This window comes from Symphalangus syndactylus, chromosome 20 (genome assembly GCF_028878055.3).
Source record: "Symphalangus syndactylus isolate Jambi chromosome 20, NHGRI_mSymSyn1-v2.1_pri, whole genome shotgun sequence".
In the NCBI taxonomy this organism is placed as follows: Eukaryota; Metazoa; Chordata; class Mammalia; order Primates; family Hylobatidae; genus Symphalangus; species Symphalangus syndactylus.
This window is the reverse complement of record NC_072442.2, coordinates 27,925,237-27,943,253: the sequence shown is the minus strand read 5'-3', so window position 1 is coordinate 27,943,253 and position 18,017 is coordinate 27,925,237. Positions and strand designations below refer to the sequence as shown.

Below are 18,017 nucleotides of genomic sequence, written 5' to 3'. Positions count from 1 at the left end.
GGCAGAGGTTGCAGTGAGCTGAGATCGCGCCACTGCACTCCAGCCTGGGCAACAGAGTGAGGCTTCGTCTCAAAAAAAAAAAAAAGAAAAAAAAAAGAAATAGTTAATGCATAGCAGTCTTAGTCCACTAAGTAACTAACTTAGTCAATATGTCCCTAATAAAACTCAGTATCAGCTGGCTTATCTAAACCGTTAAGTCTCTGCCAGAGCCTAAGAATAGGCTGAATTCCTCTGAATTTCACTTGTTCACCAATACTCAAGGCCTTCCAACTGTAACAATTTGAATATTGCATTTCTAGGTCATCTTTAACTACGATGGTTACACAAACAGGTCATTTAGCATTTTCATAGCAAATTGTACCATTTCAAACACTTCTTACAAAATATTCCTCCAATAACATTAAAACACTTTTGTAGAGATAGTAAAAGTCATCTTACCACATTGCCTGCACAGATACAGGTTTGAATATGTGAACTCTGTTATCCGTCGATACACTGAACCCACTAAGGACAAATGAGAACAAGACAAAAATCCACAAATTAGGGTAGGTTATTTGAATTGTGAGTTTTCATGGATGTATCCCAGGCTAAAAACAACTGGCTCCGTTGAGGGAATCATCAGGCATTTCATATAGAAGTTTTAACTAGAGTGTAAGACTTGACCAAAAAGCTTTGACAAATTGTCTGACTTCATCTATCAGGCAAAATGAATGGATTCCCATATTGGAGTTAGGGAATTAAATACAGTTTCCCAGCTGTAGCTATGGACAAACTGTTCTGTATATTTCTATTTGGAAGTCTTGTGGGTTCTTAGCAAACCTGGCCCTGGTTTTATAAACTGGAGCAAACATCTTGGTCTCTTGGGGACACATTCTAAAAACATTAGGAGGTAGGGTAGGGGTGGGGTCATTGGAAGGAACTGGCACAGGAAAGGGGTTATACTGTAGGCTGACAGCTGGCAGAGGCAGCAAGAGGTTATTTGAAACAGAACACATCATCCTTTGGGAGAGTATTGCAACAGTCCCACATGCTCAGATTAAAGAGCCAACAAACTAGTTCTTCTTTGTCTTGATTCCTACCACAGTCGGCCTAGAAGAACACAAGTGAGAGACCCTGGCAAGTCGTATTTTTACTCCACTTTACAAAACAGGAGTTTAAAAGGACTCATTCAGCTGTTGACATGAAAGTTCAGTTGGCACACTGGGCCACCCTTTCAGCTGAATGAATGTGCAGTAAGATGGGGCCCCACCCCTTGGCTTTCTGTAACAGAATAAAAAAGGAAATCTCTTACCCATCACCATCCAAATGAATTAGCGTGTCGCTCCAGAGAGGCAAAACTAAGCCCATGGTACAAGTGCTACTGCAAGACAAGAAATAGTCCACAAGTTACTCCCCATTACTCTGGGAAGCAGTCTTTTGTTTACTAACTCTTTCAACACCAAGGATAAACCCTTAAATTTTAAATTCTGGCATAAGTGTTACAGTGAAGAAATTTCTATCATATTATTATTAATCTTATGTATGTCCTCAGGAGCTGTTTTAAAGAGATAGTGAGTCAGTTCCTTAAATATTTAATGAAGAAAACTTACTGACTCCCCTTCCTACATTGTCATCTTGCAAATGGCCACTATCTAAAAAATGCAGATGATTGCTGCTGACTTGCATTTGGCAGGTCTTAGCACAGAGTACAGTGTCCAACTCAACTCCAAGGATTTTTTTTTTTTTTTTTTTTTGAGATGGAGTCTTACTCTGTTGCCCAGGCTGAAGTGCAGTGGTGCAGTCTCGGCTCACTGAAACCTCTGCCTCCCGGGTTCAAGCAATTCCCCTGCCTTAGCCTCCCCAGTAGCTGGGATTACAGGCGAGCGCCACCATGCCCAGCTAATTTTTTTGTACTTTTAGTAGAGATGGGGTTTCACCATGTTGGCCAGGCTAGTCTCGAAGTCCTGATCCACCCACCTCAGCCTCCCAAAGTGCTGGGATTACGGACATGAGCCATGGTGCCCAGTCCCAAGGATTGTTTTTAATGCCAGTAACTGTTGCTGGTTGCTGGAGAGCTTGGGATGTGTGATTTGCCTATAATTCTGAGGTTTACACAGATTTACTTAACACCAGAACACACTCAATAGTCTAAAAGGCAAAGGGAATTAAAAAATGTAAAGAATTGTTAATAGTTTGTGATCAAGATAGGCGAAATGGACATAACACAACTTAAATGAATGAAACACTGCTTTGTGACTGTGCACTGAACTAGCACTGCTGAAACACAGTTAATAGAAATGTCAACAACCAACAAAAGGGTAGCCCTAGTATGGTATTTAAAAATACTATTTCTTTTTTTTTTTTTTTTTTTTGAGACAGAGTCTCCCTCTGTCGCCCAGGCTGGAGGACAGTGGCATAATCTCGGCTCACTGCAACCTCCACCTCCTGGATTCAAGTGATTTTCCTGCCTCAGCCTCCCGAGTAGCTGAGATTATACACATGTGCCACCGTGCCTGGCTAATTTTTGTATTTTTAGCAGAGATGAGGTTTTGCCATGTTGACCAGGCTGGTCTCAAACTCCTGGCCTCAGAGTGATCCACCTGTCTCAGCCTCCCAAAGTGTTGGGATTACAGGCATGAGCCACTGCACCCGGCCTAAAATGCTATTTCAATCTCACACTAGCCCAGGAAGGGCTCTAAGTTAATGGAAGAGGTTGGTACAGAAAGCCACGGACCCCTGACTGTATGCTCTACCACATCTCTTCTCTGGGAAACAGTAACCTACCCTAGGCCACTGCCACTGTCTCTCCTTAAGGCTGCTGTAACTGCTTTCCCACTCTGGCTAGTCTCCGAAAGGCTTGTATGATGCTCCATGCCAATCTATCTAGAGCGGCAGCATGGTGTACTAGAAAGAATCTGGCATAACCATACTGTGGAAAACCACAGTATGGTTAAGAGCTCTGGAATCTGTGTTCACAGTATGGTTATGGGCTCTGGAACCTGGTTTCTTGCACTAACTGTATAATCTTTTTTTAAAATTTATTTTTATTTTTTTTTATTTTTAAGATGGAGTTTCGCTCTTGTTGTCCAGGCTGGAGGGCAATGGTGTGATATCGGCTCACTGCAACCTCCACCTCCTGGTTCAAGCGATTCTCCTGTCTCAGCCTCCTGAGTAGCTGGAATTACAGGCATGCACTACCACGCCCAGCTAATTTTGTATTTTTAGTAGAGATGGGGTTTCTCCATATTGGTCAGGCTGGTCTTGAACTCCCAACCTCAGGTGATCCACCCGCCTTGGCCTCCCAAAGTGCTGGGATTACAGGCGTGAGCCACCGCGCCCAGCAACTGTATAATCTTAGGCAAATTACTTAATTGTTTTGTGCCTTAATTTCTTCATTTGTAAAACTGGGATAAAAATATCTTCTTCATTGCACTGTTTTGAAGATTAAGTAACAAATAAAAGGGTAAAATAGTGTCTAAGTGCCTAAAATGTAATAGTCATTACCACTTATTGAACATCTACTATGCCAAAAGATCTGGGATTGATTTCCTTCAGTATTACAACTTTTTTTAAACAAATTATTTAACCTCTCAGCCTTAATTTCTTCATCTTGAACTGTGAATAATAAAACCTATTCTCATAGGTATAGGTATAAAGACATAATATACTTAAAATAAAACAATATATGTGAATGTACTGTCCTGTAAAACAAATGTTGAATATGAATCTGTAATGGGTGCTCTAATATATCTGAAAGTGATTGGGGGAAGGGGAAAGCATTATACTTTAAAAACAACATAATGAATACCAAACTTTAACTGTTAGTCACTGCAGGGCTAAAGGAGGCTAGCCCTTAGTTGGACTTTCCACTACATTTGCTGGCCTGTGCTACTTAACACCTTAAGAGTGATTCCAGGCCAGGCATGGTGACTCACGCCTGTAATCCCAGCACTTTGGGAGGCCGAGGTGGGCAGATCACCTGAGGTCAGGAGTTCAAGACCAGCCTGGCCAACATGGCGAAACCCCGTCTCTACACTAAAAATATAAAAATTAGCTGGGCGCAGGGGCAGACAGACGCCTGTAATCCCAGCTACTCGGGAGGCTGAGGCAGGAGAATCGCTTGAACCTGGGAGGTGGAAGTTGCAGTGAGCTGAGATTTGCGCCATTGCAACAAGTACAATTTGGAGTATAAATATGATGGGTTGGTAGCCCAATGACAAACCTAGAAATTAACTATATAAAAAGATACAGAAGCTGCAAAAGAGTGTGATCTATAAGCTTGTGACCAGATTTTGGTTAACCTTTGGACAAGTGACATTGATATACAGGAATCGACATTACATTTTTGGCTTGTATTCAGGCCAGAATGCTTTTTTACATTAAGAAGTAGCTTTCTCAGCAGGGCATGGTGGCTGTAATCCCAGCACTTTGGGAAGCAGAGGCGGGCGGATCACGAGGTCAAGAGATCGAGACCATCCTGGTCAATGTGGTGAAACCCCGTCTACTAAAAATACAAAAATTAGCTGGGCATGGTAGTGTGCGCCTGTAGTCCCAGCTGCTCGGGAGGCTGAGGCAGGAGAATCGCTTCAATCCAGGAGACGGAGGGAGGTTGCAGTGAGCTGAGATTGCAGCACTGCACTCCGGCCTGGCCACAGAGTGAGACTGTCTCAAAAAAAAAAAAAAAAAAAAAAGTAGCTTTTTCACACAACAGGAAGGAAAGGCCTGAATAAGGCACACTTGGTATTTTTATTCAGGTTACCTCAGTCTCTCAAGATTTTTCTCCATTAAAGTATAACTACTTATTTTAGTAAATATTCAACTCATTCAATAAAAATTTATTTAGTGCCTACTATGTACCAGACATTTCAAGGTGTTAGGGGTACAAAAAGAAATGGAAAAAAAAAACCCAAAAAACCATGAAGCTCTATTATTTTATAACTTAAAATATATGTTACACTTTAGAAACCAAGATTATGCTGCATATTAAAAAATTATTAAAACATAATACTCAAAGAACTTGTAAATGGGCTAAATGAATTGGCTGCAACGTATTATTAAGAACTATTTGTACTTGTCATAATCTGGGTTCCACTTTGGCTTAATATTATTTTGAAGCATTAACATTTACATTCTCAGATATGAAATGATACAAATTCAAATTCCTTCAACAACAACTGAGACAGAAATGATTTTAGATTACCTGAGCATCTGAGACTTCTTACTGTTCAAGGAACTCATTAAAGCAGAGGATGTATGGGAATTTCATAATAGCAAGTTTAGCAAACAGAATGAAAACTAGTTTCTAGCTTTTCATGTCTTAAATTTGTCTTCTATAAACTATAATTTCCTTTGGCTAGTGACACTGGTCAGATATGATTCAGACAGGGCCATTGGCAAAAGATAGATATAATTTACTGAGTATAAACTACTGGGTACCTATATTAATATGCATTCTTTCTGGTAAAGTTTAGGACAAAGTGAAAGAGAAATGATTAGACATGTGCTTGCTCATATTCTGGGTCAAGAGAATCTGCAGTTATTGTCTTCTGTCTCTAGGGGAAGATTCAATTGAAGCTTCATGAGGTTCCTGTTCTTGTTTTATAGGGTTTTCAAGGGAGGGGGTCAGGGAGAACTGAACAAAGGAAATATGAGCTGGAACAGTGCTGTCCAACTGAACTTTTTGCAAGAATGGAAAATGTTCTATACATGTACTGTCTAATACGATAGCCACTAGCACATACGGTTACTGAATACTTGAAATGTGACTAGTTAGAACTGAGGAATTGAAATTTCATTTAATTTTAATCTATTTAAAAAGACACATGCATGCTGTATGCAGTGGCTCATGCCTATAATCCCAGCACTCAGGAAGGCAGAGGCAGGAGCTCAGGAGTTGAGACCAGCCTGGGCAACACAGAGAGACTATGTTCTTCACAAAAAGGAAAAAAGAAAAGAAGAGAAAAGAAAGGAAGGAAGATGAAAGAAGGAAGGAAGGCAGGCAGGCAGGAAGGAAGGGGCACATATGGTTAGTGGCTACTATACTGGACAATACAGATCTAGAAAGATTAAAAAACTAAATTAGAGGTCCTAAAATCCTAATGAATGTAAACAAGGTAGGTGCTGTTATAGGAAAATGCTTACTGAAAGCTCTGTTGCTGAATCAGAAGTTAAAACCATGCAGGAGAAAGCTTCCTAAATGTGGTTTACAAGCCTGTGTAAATTCAGGGCCTACAATTAAATGCTGTTAAGTGGTATACAAGCTAATAACTTTGGCTTTGGGAATCCCTGTGAACCCCCAAGTCATTTTCAGGTTGACTTCTATATAGCAATAAGGTAAACATTGGTTTGGGAAACTTTCTAGTGACAAAGTGATTTTTTCCCCTCAACCTCAGGACAATTAGAATCATTCCCAGGCTCCTCCTCTCTTTGTGACTAAATTTCCCTAGGCCTGGGTCACACCCCTAGCTACCCCATAGTTCCATTCTAATCCTGAACCAGGAAGTCAATGCTTTGAGACATCTGGCAGGATTTCCTGAGGCTGATTATCCAGAGCGTAAAGATCTGCTTAGCAGCCACATTCCAAAGTCTTCCGAAGGTTTCTCCAGAAAAAGTGGGAAAAATAAAAAAGGAAAGCAACAAACCTTAAGGACACACAAAAAGGCCAGGTGTTGTGTGTTATCTTTCATCATAGAATGTAAAGTACAGCTAAAGCCAAAGGTACATAAAAAGTTCTGCTTTGAGTTTAAGTAGCCATCCCACACCACCCATCCCCGCCCCCGCACCATCCTTTTTACTCAATAGAAGGAAAAAGGAGGCATAGCATTTGGTAAAAGCAAGGTTTAAGGACATGGATAAACAAAACAGATTGTAGTTTAAGTGGGATCTCTTTGAATCTGGGACCACTGGTATACAACCACAAAGGGTAGGTGCCCTAGAATCACCAAAGTGAATCATTACTGACTACAATAGAGTAGGCCAGGTGCAAGGCTCATGCCTGTAATCCCAGCACTTTGGGAAGCCAAAGTGGGAGGAACGCTTAAGCCCAGGAGTTCAAAGACCAGCCTGGCCAACATAAGGAAATCTCGTCTCCAGAAAAATAAGGAAAAAACAAACAAACAAAAAACCCAAATAGCTGGGTATGGTGGTGCATGCCTGTACTTCTAGCTACTTAGGAGGCTGAGGTGGAAGGATTCCTAGAGCCCAGGAGGAATTTGAGGCTGTAGTGAGCTGTGACTGCATCACGGCACTTCAGCCTGGGCAACAGAGCGAGACACTGTCTCAAAAAAAGAACTAAAAAGGCAGCTTTTTTTCCCTGGAAATGTAACTTTGAAACCACTTGCTTTATATTGTGACTATCTAAAGATCAGATGAAGGTATGGAATAATGGTAAATTAGAAACACACAACCAAAGACATTCACTAAACATTCTTGTTTATCAAGACTGTGGCTAAGATACTTATGTTCTTTAGTTTTATGTCTTGTACTTTAACAGCAGAACTGCACAAGATATTTTTGTGATAAAAGGCAACTGGGGCCAGGCACGGTGGCTCACGCCTGTAATCTCAGCACTTTGGGAGGCTGAGGCGGGTGGATCACTTGAGGTCAGGAGTTTGAAACTGGCCAATTAGCAAAACCCCGTCTCTACTAAAAATACAAAAATTAGTTGGGCATAGTGGTACACACCTGTAATCCCAGCTACTCAGGAGGCTGAGGCAGGACAATCGCTTGGACCCGGGAGGCGGAGGTTGCAGTGAGCCGAGATTGAGCCACTGCACTCCAGTCTGGGCAACAGAGTGATGACACTCCGTCCCCGCCAAAAAAAACCAAAAAACAAAAACAAAAAAAACAACTGGAACAGGTTACTTAAAAAGCAGTTTTCACATTTTGAAATGGTACCACCATACCTGTCATTAGAGGAGAAATCCATTCCTAGGACGATGCTTTCTTCAGTGTCTTGTCTACCATTAGTTGAAACCACTACCATATAGCGTGTTCGATTCTGGTAAGTACTTTCCAGTCTTACAGCCTGGAAGTTAGCAGACAACAGAGAAATTATGAAATTTAGGACATTAATTTCAGATCATTGCAACCCTTTTTTATCAACATCTTAAAGCATACTCAGGAAGGCAGCAGAGCCAGTAGTTAGGAGACATAAATTAAAATCTCAGCTCGTATACTAGCTGTAAAACCTTTGGTAAGTTACTAAATTAATTGGAGGGAGATATAATAATACCTGTCAGGTTGTTTTAAGAATCTTATAAAATAATACATGTAAAGCACAGTGCTTGGCACACAGTAAATGCTCAATAAGATGTTTGTTATTAGCGTAATTTGTACTAATTACCACAGTGTGTAATAATGACTGAAGAGGGAAATGTGAGGTATATGAATGTGAGCATTGGTCTCAGAGATGCAATTCCCACAATTATAATATGGAGCAAACTATTAGCATCATCTAAGGGGAGTACTGACTTTGCTATACTGAATTCCTGCATGTTAATGCACTATAAGAATTTCTTTAGTTTCAGTGATAATTAAAGGAGATTGCATTTTCAGGAACTTCTCATTTTTTGTCAAAAGTTTTAATTTATTGCTTAATTAAATTTTAAAAGGACCCTCAGAAAATTTGAATATGGACAGGGTCTTAGATGAAATTAAGGATTTACTGTTAATGTAATAACAGCATTGTGGTTACTGTGACTTTTTCTTAAGTACCTGGAGTGAAATGACATGGTTTCTGAGTTTTACTTTAAAATGTTCCAACAAAAAAATTTAACAGGGAGTGGGGACAGATGAAAGAAATCAGACAAAAGGTTGATGGTTATTAAAGCTGAGTAATGGCCAGGCACGGTGGCTCATGCCTGTAATCCCAGCACTTTGGGAGGCCAAGGTAGGCGATCACCTGAGGTCAGGAGTTCAAGACCAGCCTGGCCAACATGGTGAAACACTGTCTCTACCAAAAATACAAAAAGATTAGCTGGGCGTGGTGGCGCACACCTGTAATCCCAGCTACTCACGAGGCTGAGGCAGGAGGATCACTGGAACCCAGGAGGCGGAGGTTGCAGTGAGCTGAGATCACGCCACTGCCCTCCAGCCTAGGCGACAGAGTGAGACTCTGGTTCAAAAAAAAAAAAGCTCAGTAATGAGTTTATGAAGATGTACTTTCTTTTCTTTTTTTTTTTTTTGAGACAGAGTTTCGCTCTTGTTGCTCAGGCTGGAGTGCAATGGTGTGATCTCGGCTCACCGCAACCTCTGCCTCCCAAGTTCAAGCGATTCTCCTGCCTCAGCCTCCCGAGTAGCTGGGATTATAGGCATGAGCCACCACGTCCAGCTAATTTTGTATTTTTAGTAGAGACGGGGTTTCTCCATGTTGGTCAGGCTGGTCTCGAACTCCCAAGCTCAGGTGGTCTGCCCACCTCGGCCTCACAAGATGTTGGGGTTTACAGGCGTGAGCCACCGCGCCCGGCCTTCATAAGTTCAAAAAGGTATCTTATAAGCCTTAAAAATAAAACAACTACAGGGAACACATTCAAATATTTATTACACATATATTATATATACAATAACAATGCCAAGTGCTGAGGATTCAGTGGTAGAAGAGAGAGACATGATCTATGCCCTCATCGAGTGTATAGTCTAGGCTACTCTTCTTTCATTTGTTAATAATAGTTTAAAAATGACAGGCTTTTTTTTGTTTTAAGAGACGGAGTCTTGCTCTGTCTCTCAGGCTGGAGTGCAGTGGTGTGATCTCGGCTCACTGCAACCTCCACCTCTCAGGTTCAAGCAATTCTCCTGCCTCAGCCTCTTGGGTAGCTGGGACTACAGGCACATGCTGCCACGCCCAGCTAATTTTTTTTTTTTGTATTTTAGTACAGATGGGGTTTCACCGCATTGCCCAGGCTGGTCTCGAACTCTGAACTCAGGCAATCCACCTGCCTCGGCCTCCCAAAGTGCTAGGATTACAGGCACGAGCCACTGCACCCAGCCTTTTCTTTTTTTTTTTTTTTTGAGACAAGGTCTCCCTCTGTCACCCAGGCTGGAGTGCAATGGCGTGATCTTGGCTCACTGCAACCTCTGCTTCCTGGGTTCAAGCGATTCTCCTGCCTCAGCCTCCCAGGTAACTGGGATTATTACAGGTGCATGCCACCATGCCTGGCTGATTTTTGTATTTTTATAGAGACAGGGTTTTACCATGTTGGCCAGATGGCCAGGCTGGTCTCGAACTCCTGCCTCAGGTGATCCACCCACCTCAGCCTCCCAAAGTGCTGGGATTACAGGCATGAGCCACCCACCTGGTAAAATGACAGATCTTTGAAGCCAGAAAAATGTGCTCTGGAGGCAAATTCTTCTGCATAAAATAACCCCTATTCCTTAGAGAAACAGAATTCTAATCCATCAACTGGCTCATTTTATTTGTCAGAAATTTCTATTTGGAATTTTTTTTTCAGTGCTGCTGTTCTTGCAGTCTCCCTCTTAACTCTGTCACTATTCCAAAATGGCCAGGCCAAGGGAAAAAGAGGCATAGTTACACGGCTCAAATGACCCATTTAGCAAGGCAGAGGTGAGACTCCCATGGCTATCTTTTTGTCTCTATTCTGATACTCCTAGGAAAAGCTAGGGAAGCACAAACGGCAGAAGTGGCTACATTAAATCTTGTTTCTAATAAGAATGGATATAACAAGAATGTAATGCTTACCATTCTGATGCCAAATGCGTAAGATAGAGAGCTGTACTTTTGACTTCACATTCCATGAAGCAATTGAGCATTTAAAACCAAATTCACTTATAAGAAGCTAGGCGGAACTAACATTTAAATGGACTAAGATCTAGAAGGCTGGGATCAAGGGTGGGACATTATACACAAAGAACAATGAATAAATAGTAAATGTACATGTGGCAGACCGGGAGGCAGTACTGACTCTTTCTCTGATTGTAGAAACACTCTACAACATGTTAATTAATCAGAAATCCTGGTGCAGGTAAACTGGATTTTCTTATAAACAAGATCTTGCATATTATTACATATTTATATTTGGGCCTCCCTTGGCCCAAGTTTCCTGAATGTGTTAGAGGCTCTTTTATTCTCTGTCAATGCTCCAGGAATTTCTGGCAAGGCTCAAATACAAATGGCCTGGGAACAACTGAACTTTGTTTCTGACAATTTATCTACAGCTCCTACACCAACTGATTGGCTAAGTCAAAGCTGATAAAAGGAAAAATATAACTTTCATAAGTATTATCTATAATGCAAGTTACCAGCCAAATTAGAAGTGGGCTGCAAGAGTTTCTTTGTAAGTGATATTCACTGAAAACATTAGTGTTTTCTTTTGTTTTTTTTTTTGAGATGGAGTCTCACTCTGCCACCCAGGCTGAAGTGCAGTGGTGTGATCTTGGCTCACTGCAACCTCTGCCCCCCAGGTTCAAGCGATTCTCCTGCCTCAGCCTCCCAAGTAAACGGGATTACGGGCACCTGCCACTGCGCCTGGCTAATTTTTGTGTTTTTAGTAGAGATGGGGTTTCACCATGTTGGCCAGGATGCTCTCCATCTCTTGACCTTGTGATCCACCCGCCTCGGCCTCCCAAAGTGCTGGGATTACAGGTGGGAGCCACTGCGCCCGGCTAGTTGTCTCTTTAAAGTTTATTTTATAATATCAAAAGCATTTCAAATGTTTGGCTCTCCCTTGCTTACTCAAACTGTAACAGAAGTTCCCAAACCTAATGAGAAGGGCCCCAGAGATTTAATACTGACTTAGGCTTGAATAACATGCATATCTCAGATCTGTTCAATTTTAACCTTCTTTTTTGTTTTTATGTTTCACTCTGTTACCCAGGCTGGAATGCAGTGGGGTGATCTGCAACCTCTGCCCCCCGGGGTCAAGCAATCCTCCCACCTCAGCCTCCCGAAGAGTTGGGACCACAAGTGCCCACCACCATGCTTGGCTAATTTTTTGTATCTTTGGTAGAGATAGAGTTTCACCATGTTGTCCAGACTGGTCAATTTTAAGCTTCTTAAATGGAAGAATAGCAGTTACAAGTTCCTGGAATTTGATCACAGGCCTCTAGACAGTACCTACAGTATTAATTCAACACCTATATCCTAATTAGAAGGATGAGATAAAAATCTTTGAAGAAAAAATTCTGAAATGTGAGGGGATAAACCCAAGACTTTAAAGTTCCTTTTAGGCCGGGCGCGGTGGCTCACGCCTGTAATCCCAAAACTTTGGGAGGCTGAGGCTGGCATATCACTTGAGGTCAGGAGTTTGAGATCAGCCTGGCCAACATGGCAAAATCCTCTCTCTACTAAAAATACAAAAAAAATTAGCTGGGTGTGGTGGCGTGTGTCTATAATCCCAGCTACTCAGGAGGCTGAGGCAGGAGAATTGCTGGAACCCAGGAGGAGGAGGTTGCAGTAGGTTGAGATCACGCCACTCCACTCCAGCCTGGGTGACAGGGCAAGTGAGACTCTCAAAAAAAAAAAAAAAAAGTTCCTTTTAGGCTTCAAGATTCTAGGTTAAGGAATTAAAAATCTATGTGCCACAGCCATAAGGAAAAGTCTAACGCCCATCCTGGTTTGAGGTTTATTTCATATTCCTCTGCTGGAGATAAGATTAAGCAAAATCTAATAATTTAATTTATTAACACAATCAAATAAATTTAAAATGGCAATTTTTTACATAATATCCTAATTTTGAAAATGACAGCATTTCCAATGTTTCTTCAGTCTCCAGAACCTACATTGAAATCAATGACCGGAATAAGACAATAATTGAGATGCATTTGATTAATCAACTAAAGTTCTCCTTGAAAAGGACACTACTGAAGTCCATTTTAATTGTCTAAACAAAACAATATTCTGGATTTTAAAACTTGGCAGCAATAGTAACTGAGATTATATTTCCAAGAAACTATATTTACTGCCTCAATGTGGAAGCCTATTACAAGTTACAGGTGAATTGGATCCAGCAATCTTAGGACTGAAGTAGGTCTGAGAAGCCATCCCCTGCCTCTTTATTCCTGAAGAACCCAACCTGTTTTCAAAGCTCATCTATTAAAGAATAATGCTATTCCCTCGGCATCCAATTTAAATGCTTAACCTAATTACAAGCAGTTTACAAACACCACCTGATAAAAGAGCGGCTCTTGGCTTACAGCGGTGGCTCACACCTGTAATCCCAGCACTTTGGGAGGCTGAGGCGGTGGATCACTTGAAGTCAGGAGTTTGAAACTAGCCCGGCCATGATAGTGAAACCTGGTCTCTACTAAAAATACAAAAATTAGCGGGGCATCATGGCATGTACCTGCAATCCCAGCTACTCAGGAGGCTGAGTCATGAGAATCGGTTGAACCCAGGAGGCAGAGGCTGCAGTAAGCCGAGAACACACCACTGCATTCCAGCCTCGGTGACAAAGCGAGATCCACCTCAAAAAAAAAAAAAAAAAAAAAAAAAAAAAAAAAAAAAGAGCTTCTCTCCTCAGGATCATCTAACATCAGGAAATACTCCTCCTTAAGCTTAAACTGTATCTTTGCCTTTAATTTCTTTTCACTGCTGGACGCAGTGGCTCACGCCTATAATCCCAGCACTTTGGGAAGCCAAGGCAGGCAGATCACCTGAGGTCGGGAGTTCGAGACCAGCCTGACCAATATGGAGAAACCCTGTCTCTCCTAAAAATACAAAAAATTAGCCAGGCGTGGTGGCGTATGCCCGTAATCCCAGCTATTCAGGAGGCTGAGGCAGGAGAATCGCTTGAACCTGGGAGGCAGAGGTTGTGGTGAGCCAAGATTATGCCATTGTACTGCAGCCTGGGAAAGAGTGAAACTCTGTCTCAAAAAAAAAAAAAAAAAAAGACTTAATTTCTTTACACCAAGAGTCTTACATGCATGCCCCTGTGTGCATGATGTAAGACTCTTGGTGAAAAGAAATTAATTACCCCCAGTAAACTACATTATAAAGGCCCAATGTCTAAGACAGGCAGTTCACCCAATCCATCAGAGAGAAAGGTTCCAAAAGTAGGTAAATATTAAATGCTAGTCAAAAGAATGAAGCAAAATCAATAGCCAAAATTAAAACAGGCTTCACTTGTGACACTAGTAAACTAAAGAACACTGTCTTCAAAAGAAAAAGATTAGAGATTGAGGAAGTCTCTGAATTTTTTTTTAAATCAGTCTGTCTCTATGAAATTCTTAAATATTAATTATATTCTGTGTAGCCATTAAAAACCATGATTTATTTATTGACATGGAAAGATATCCATGATATAAACTATGAAGAAAGTAGGTTACAAAAAGGTATTTCTATTTTTATCACATTTTCGTAGAAACAAAACAATGCTCTTCCTCTCACTCTTTACACACACGCACACACACACACACACTCTCTCTCTCTCTCTCTCATATATACATATTTAAAAAAAGAGTGGAAGGATACTTATCCAAATTGCTGAGAACGATTTTCTCAGAATGTAGAATAGAGTGATTTTTACTTTATTTATACCTTTTTGCATTGTTTGGGAGAAAAAAAACCCCACATAATACATTTATAGCTAGAAAAAATAAACCAATTTCCATTTTAGAAAGCAACATATGATGAAAACCAAAATCATAAAGTTCTCATTTTCTTAAATTCTCCTGCAAAGTACTCAAAAAAGACCTCTTTGTACCTTATTAACACTTCAGCTTTAGTTAAGAACATCAATTGAAAGTTACTTCAAATGTCTTGAAAATTCTTAATTTCTCAGATTAATGTTTAATTAAATGGTTGATCTTTGGTAACGTGCAAGAGTACTATAAAACCACTTCCTTTATTTTACTAGCTACAGTTTTCCTAAGTACTGCAGTTAATGCTTGATGCCTGTATTTGGAACACAGAACTTCCCTGGAGGGAAAGATTGGCTTCGTCCTCTTTTCTTTCTTTTTTTCTTTTTTGAGACAGAGTCTAGCTCTGTCGCCCAGGCTGGAGTGCAGTGGCGTGATCTTGGCTCACTGCAAGCTCTGCCTCCCGGGTTCACGCCATTCTCCTGTCTCAGCCTCCTGAGTAGCTGGGACTACAGGCGCCTGCCACCGTGCCCGGCTAATTTTTTGTGTTTTTAGTAGAGACGGGGGTTTCACCGTGTTAGCCAGGATGGTCTCGATCTCCTGACCTCGTGATCCGCCCGCCTCGGCCTCCCAAAGTGCTGGGATTATATGTGTGAGCCACCGCACCCGGCCTATTTTCAATGCTAAAGCAAAATGTGTGGTTTGGTTGGGTTATTTAAAAAATAAAGGCAAGACTTTCAGCCGGGCGCGGTGGCTCATGCCTGTAATCCCAGCACTTTGGGAGGCCGAGATGGGCAGATCACTTGAGGTCAGGAGTTCAAGACCAGCCTAGCCAACATGGTGAAAGCCTGTCTCTACTAAAAATACAAACAATTAGCCGGGTATGGTGGCGGGTGCCTGTAATCCCAGCTACTCGGGGGGATGAGACAGGAGAATCACTTGAACCCAGGAGGCAGAGGTTGCAATGGGCCGAGATCGAGCCACTGCACACCAGCCTGGGCAACAGAGCAAGACTCCGTCTCAAAAAAAATATAAATAAATAAAAAATAAAAAAAAAAGCAAGTTGACTATCAAACTTTTAACCTTCTGCACAAATCTTAAGAGTTTCAGCATTCCAAATTTAACTCAAAACAAAAGCCTTTGCTTTGAGTCTACAAATGCTCCTTTCAGTTAGAGAAGTGCTAATTTGTCCAAAGTCATACAATGCATTGACTCATTTTCTTGACGATGACTCACTCAATAATCTGAAACATAATGACTATGTGTTTGTAACAACTCAAAACAACTGTAAAACGGCTTGTCATTTGAACTTTGAATTCAGAGGCATCATTACATTTTCTGAATTTGTATTTCATAAATGTAAAGCAGCTGAAGATGCATATTTTAGTAAGAAAAGAATTGCCAGCTCTGCCTTCGTAACTGCTTCCTTCATGTTCTTCCAAGTCTCTATGTAGTTAAAATTATTTTAATATTTAGAGGTTCAAACCAAATTCCAGGTTATCAATGAGAAAACGATAAAGTGATGTTAGATCTCTTTAAAGCTTTAGCTTTACCAAAACACACAAATGTTGAAAGCTATCAGTAAATATTTATTGGGCATCCAGTATGTGCAAGTGACTGTTGTTACGGGTTTTCAAAGAGGTGTACTCCAAGTGTGATTCCTGGATCAGCAGCATCAGCAGTGTTTCAAAACTGGCTTAAAAATACAAATTATCTCTGCTTCCCCTTTACTAACCAAACTCTGCGTGTGGAGTCCACCAATTGGTGATTGAACAAAGCTCTCCAGGTGATTCTGATTTACTTTAAAGTTTGAGAATCATTGCTTCAGATGATGATGATGATGATTATTTAGAGGGTCTTGCATGTTGCCCAGGTTGAGGGCAGTGGTGTGATCATGGCTCACTGCAGCCTTGACCTGCCAGGCTCAGGCAATACTCCTACCTCAGCCTCCCAAGTAGCTGGCATGTCACTATGCCCAGCCAATTTTTTACTTTTTGTAGAGACAGGGTTTTGCCATGTTGCCTAGGCTGGTCTTGAACTCCTGGGCTCAAGCGATCCTCCTGCCTTGGCCTCCCAAAGTGCTAGGATTACAGACATGAGCCACCACACCCCAATCACTCCAGATTATTAATACTGTAAGAATGGCATCCCCCCGTTCCCTTTTAAATAACAATAATAACATTATTATTATTTTTTGAGACGTAATCTCGTTCTGCCGCCCAGGTTGGAGTGTAATGGCGCAATCTCGGCTCACTGCAACCATCACCTCTCGGGTTCAAGTGATTTTCCTGCCTCAGCCTCCTAAGTAGCTGGGACTACAGGTGTGTGCCACCACAGCTCGCTAATTTTTGTATTTTTAGTAGAGACGGGGTTTTACCATGTTGGCCAGGCTGGTCTCGAACTCCTGACCTCAAATAATCTGCCCACCTTGGCCTTCCAAAGTGTTGGGATTACAGGCGTGAGCCACTGTGCCTGGCCTTAGATAATTATTTAAGAAAGAAATATATCAAGAAATACAGACAAGATTTATATAAATGTATAATGTTACTTTTGGTTAGGACATAAAACATTTAAAAAATTAAAATTAAGATAAAATAACTATGAAAGGATTCCTTTAAATTTTTATATATTCTAATCAAAGGACTCATTACCACATACCTAGATTACTGCAATAACTACCCTAGCAGGCCTCCCTGATTTAAAATGATCTTTTCCTCCTCTCTATTCTGTATTAGCTTCTGAGGAATCTTCCCTAACTACTATAGCTGTCCCATGGCATTCTTTGGCTCAAAAACCTGTAATGTTTCACAACTGCTTATTGAAAAGGGAGAGGTACTACCTTTAGTTAGTAATCTGGAGCAGGCAGCAAGCTTGTGAAACCTGTGGCCTATGGGTCTCACATGTGGCCCAAGATGGCTTTGAATGTGGCCCAGCATAAATTCATAAACTTTCTGAAAACATTATGAGATATTGTGATTTTTTTTTTAAGCTCATCAGCTATCGTTAGTGTATTTTATATGTGGCCCAAGACAATTCTTCTTTTTCCAATGTGGTCCAGGGAAGCCAAATGATTGGACACCTCTGAGAGGCTCAGATGGGAAATGTAAACAAGGAAAGTAAGCCACGTGAATATTGAATGGGTAGAAATACTTTCCAATTTCCACAAAGAAATATGCTCATCTCAGTTTTGTTTTCCTAGTTTTATTGGAGGTACTACTACAACAGTGCAGGAATGATGACAAATGGTGACACTTGACTTAAGAAGACAATAGGGGCTGGGCACTGTGGTTCACGCCTGTAATCCCAGCACTTTGGGAGGCCAAGGTGGGTGGATCACGAGGTCAGGAGTTTGAGACCAGCCTGGCCAATATGGTGAAACCCCATCTCTACTAAAAATACAAAAATTAGCTGAGCATGGTAGCATGCGCCTGTAGTCCCAGCTGCTCGGGAAGCTGAGGCAGGAGAATTGATCGAACCTGGGAGGCGGAGGTTGCAGTGAGCCGAGA

General features: G+C 41.3%; 1 protein-coding gene across 10 annotated transcripts in view; it reads right to left on the bottom strand.

The window, feature by feature from the left end:
- Nucleotides 1-18,017, bottom strand: part of SSH2 (slingshot protein phosphatase 2) — a 315,105-nt gene that overhangs the window by 51,243 nt on the left and 245,845 nt on the right. For 7 of the 10 annotated variants that reach the window (XM_055257473.2, XM_055257465.2, XM_055257468.2 and 4 more), the window contains 3 exons: nt 7,884-8,005; nt 1,292-1,360; nt 439-504 (listed from right to left, as the gene is read on the bottom strand). In XM_055257473.2, coding sequence (XP_055113448.1) covers nt 439-504; nt 1,292-1,360; nt 7,884-8,005 — 257 coding nt within the window. The remainder of the gene's footprint in view (nt 1-438; nt 505-1,291; nt 1,361-7,883; nt 8,006-18,017) is intronic. The other 3 variants (XM_055257466.2, XM_063628645.1, XM_063628647.1) reach the window with 2 other exon arrangements.